This window comes from Cyprinodon variegatus, unplaced genomic scaffold (genome assembly GCF_000732505.1).
Source record: "Cyprinodon variegatus isolate N-32 unplaced genomic scaffold, C_variegatus-1.0 Scaffold105, whole genome shotgun sequence".
NCBI lineage: Eukaryota > Metazoa > Chordata > Actinopteri > Cyprinodontiformes > Cyprinodontidae > Cyprinodon > Cyprinodon variegatus.
In genome coordinates, this window is record NW_015150558.1 from 1,016,352 (window position 1) to 1,019,737 (window position 3,386).

Sequence of the window (3,386 nt, forward strand, 5' to 3'; positions counted from 1 at the left end):
TTCCCATTGATTTAGCTTGGAAAGCGGGGAGAATGGCGCTAGGCTTACCGCACCGTGACGTCACTGCTGGAAGATGGCAGGAGGGAGGGGCTACTAGATTTGGACAAAAGTAGCTGGTGTTGTGTCAGATCAGCAAACCCATAGTCAATAAATGTTTATCCCTTTTTTGTTTATCGCGGAAAATAGACTTTAAACTACCTTGACAGAAGAGTAATAAAAAAAAAAAATTTATTGACTTACTTCTTTGTGTTTTTTGAAGCGTGTGGCGATCTGACCTTAAACAGTTTTTTGTACATGACTAAAGGGAAACACGCCCGTCGAGTTTAAAGTGTAATTTTTTGTAAAAATCTAAAGGGCTAACAGGGATTAGCATACACGTATGCAAATCTGACATTCTGTGCATGCTTACTGATTCCCGGATTCAGTGATCGCGATTAAAACATTTTACTGATTAACACTAAATTCATTAAATCACCGCAAACTAATTAGTTTTAGGTATAAATAAAGATCCATTGATCAGTCCTTGCTGACCGGAGTTCTCCTTTAAGGCCGGTTCAGGATAAGAGCTCTGCTGAAAGAAAAACCTCCCAGCCTCTAATTCCTGACCGTTTCTCAGGTTATTGAGTCAAAGCTTTTATTTTGGGCTGAAGAACGTCTTCTGCTGGGCTAGCTTTGCCAGATGTAGCTACGCAGCTAATGCGGTTACTTCAATCTAGAGGAAGAATGTCAGGAGAAAAAAATCATCCAGAGAAACGGAGATGAGACAAAAGGTCCCTTTCATTAACAGTTTTCCTTCACAGGCACAGATTTAAAACATTTACAGGAATGTTTTCCTGAATTAAATCAGTAAAAACCTTCAAGCCTGGAAGGAGAATCTCTGAACATCAAGGAGGGAATTTCTTCTTCCACCATTTCTCTGAAAGAACAACGTCTCCATCTAACCTAGACTTATAACCTCTTATCTGCTGGTCATCCAGGTCAGTCATTCCAAAAAAAGAAAATTAAAAACAATCTGCTGGACTTTGTTTCCAAGTTTGAAGACGTTTCTCTTCCATCCAGGAAGCTGTTTTTAGCATTTAGTTCCAGGTTTTATCCAGCAGCCCAACAAAGCCTGGTATTAGTTTAGAAAACATGCAAATAGAAACGGATGAACGGGTGCCCCACTCCAGCAACATCTGGGATGGAAATATTTTTTTTTTTGTTTAAACTTCTCACTGTTATTTTCTGCTGCATGTATTTTGGATTTCCTTGCTGATTTGACAAACGGCCAGTTTGGGTATCCACAGGTTTGGAGAGCATCTTTGATGGGAAGACAGGTGGTTAGAGAGGGGCGTGAAGGAAGCCATCTATGTTAAAAGAAAAACCAACCTTAAACCTGAGTTTAGTTAAAGCTGCAACCTGAGTTCCAGCTTTCAAAAACCTACAATGCAGCGATAGAGTTGATTCCTTCCCGCCATCATCACAACCCTAACCCCTTTACAGGGGAACAGAAGACCTCATTACAGAGGCATGGGCCAGTATCGGGTACATTTGCAGGTTAATAACGACCCTAAAGACTCCCCATCACTAAGGGGTTGAACCTGTTTTCGGTTCAGTTTGCATGTTCTCTAAGCCAGAACAAGGTTTCTCCATAAAACCTGGAACTCAACGCTACTCCAGATATTTTAAATTGAAAAAGCTTCCTGATGGGAACGAAACGCCTTCAAACGAAACGAAAACAAAGTCCAGTGGTTTGTTTTTTTTGTTTGTTTTTTTTAAGCTTTTTTGGAACCTCATATCCATCTGAAAAGCATTCTGACCTTATAGTCGCCTCTATCTGAGCTACAGACATCAGAATCTGAGCCCTAAACAGCTCCACCTCAGATCTCTGCTCTGTGGAAGCATCCAGACTCCAGGAGGTGATTGTTTTTTAATGATTAACTTTTCCTGCACCTCCAGAGAAAACTCACCTGACCGGATGATCAGGCTCTGGTTGTAAAACATTAGAAGTACGCAGGATCAGAACTGATTACAGCTCAGAGGTCAGGGAGCAGAGGAACAAGAGCTGATTGCCTCTAACTCAATCAGAGCCTCAGAAAGTGTTGATCAGTGAGGAGATGAGGGATTTTATTGATCAGAGGAATCCTGTAATGATTCACAGCCTGTCAGCTGCTCCCTACGCTGCAAAAACTGAACCCAAAGGAGGTAACTCAGAGAAGATCTTCTTCTAGAAGCTTCTAATAGGCCTGGACTCGGCTGACCTACCTGCCAGGTAAACGCCCATGATCCCAGAGACCACCATGAGCTGAACACAGGAGCCCAGCATCCCGCGCACCTTTTCATGGGCCGTCTCAGAAATATACAGCTGCAGAAAGAAGGAGGAGGAGTTTCAGTGACAGAAGAAAACATTTTCTCCCAAAGCTTTTTACGACGGAGTATCAGGGCCAGGCTAGAGATTTTATTTTATTTTTGGAGAATATAGTCGTAACATTACAATAATAAAGTCATCGTTCAACAACCCGTTTTAGAAAGAAAGCTTGGAGCACGGCCGACCAGCTCCACCAATCAGCAACCAGAGTCCACTTTGACATCCTGCCCAGTTTGATGCTGCTGCTAAAAGATTTCCTGATTTTTCAAACCGATGCTAAAGTAGAACTTCACATGATGCTCCACATTCCTCATTTTAGGGAAGAAAGGGCTTCTCGTAAGAAAAGTCATAAAATACCTCGTTTCTTATAATATTATGACTTTATTCTTGTTATTTTATAACTTTCTTATAATTTTATGACTTTATTCTTGTAAAGGGTTAGAGGTATCAGATAAAGTCCAAATTCTTAATTAGTAATGTTGGCTACCGTATCTATACTTTACTGGAGCAATTACTTTTTAGAGAACTTTTTACTTTCTACTCTTTACATTTAAACAAATTACCTCATTTGTTTTTTCGTCCCTCATTTTGATTATGGCCTGTTGTTGAAAAATGTTCCTTTAATAGGATAGAGCAGTAAAGCTTCTGGCATTAACATTTTTTACTGCATTACTTTTACTTTTATACTTTAAGTCATTTTAAAAATGATCCTTTTACACTTTTACTGGAGTAAAAAGTTGAAGTTGATCCTCTAACTTCTATAAAAGGGTTTTTAAACAGTAGGATTTATACTGGACTAATAAACATTAATACTTTTCACACCTCTGCCTCTGAATGTGACAAACAAATGGGTTTTCAAGCAACAATCTCTGTTGAAGGATTTTTTTAAATAGAGAATTTCATACATTTTTTCGAAACAAACCGCATTTTGGATTCTGGGTCCGTACCGTTATTGTCATTGTTGTTATTTCCTCCTGCTGAGGCCTGCTGGTGGCTCTCTGCTTTGTCTTGGTGCTAATTGACTCCTGGCTGCTTTACA

At 39.9% G+C, this 3,386-nt stretch overlaps 1 protein-coding gene across 1 annotated transcript in view; it reads right to left on the minus strand.

The window, feature by feature from the left end:
* The window catches only part of slc2a6 (solute carrier family 2 (facilitated glucose transporter), member 6), a 13,615-nt gene that overhangs the window by 7,202 nt on the left and 3,027 nt on the right, over positions 1-3,386 (minus strand). Inside the window, exon 4 of the mRNA XM_015374552.1 lies at positions 2,245-2,344. Coding sequence (XP_015230038.1) covers positions 2,245-2,344 — 100 coding nt within the window. The remainder of the gene's footprint in view (positions 1-2,244; positions 2,345-3,386) is intronic.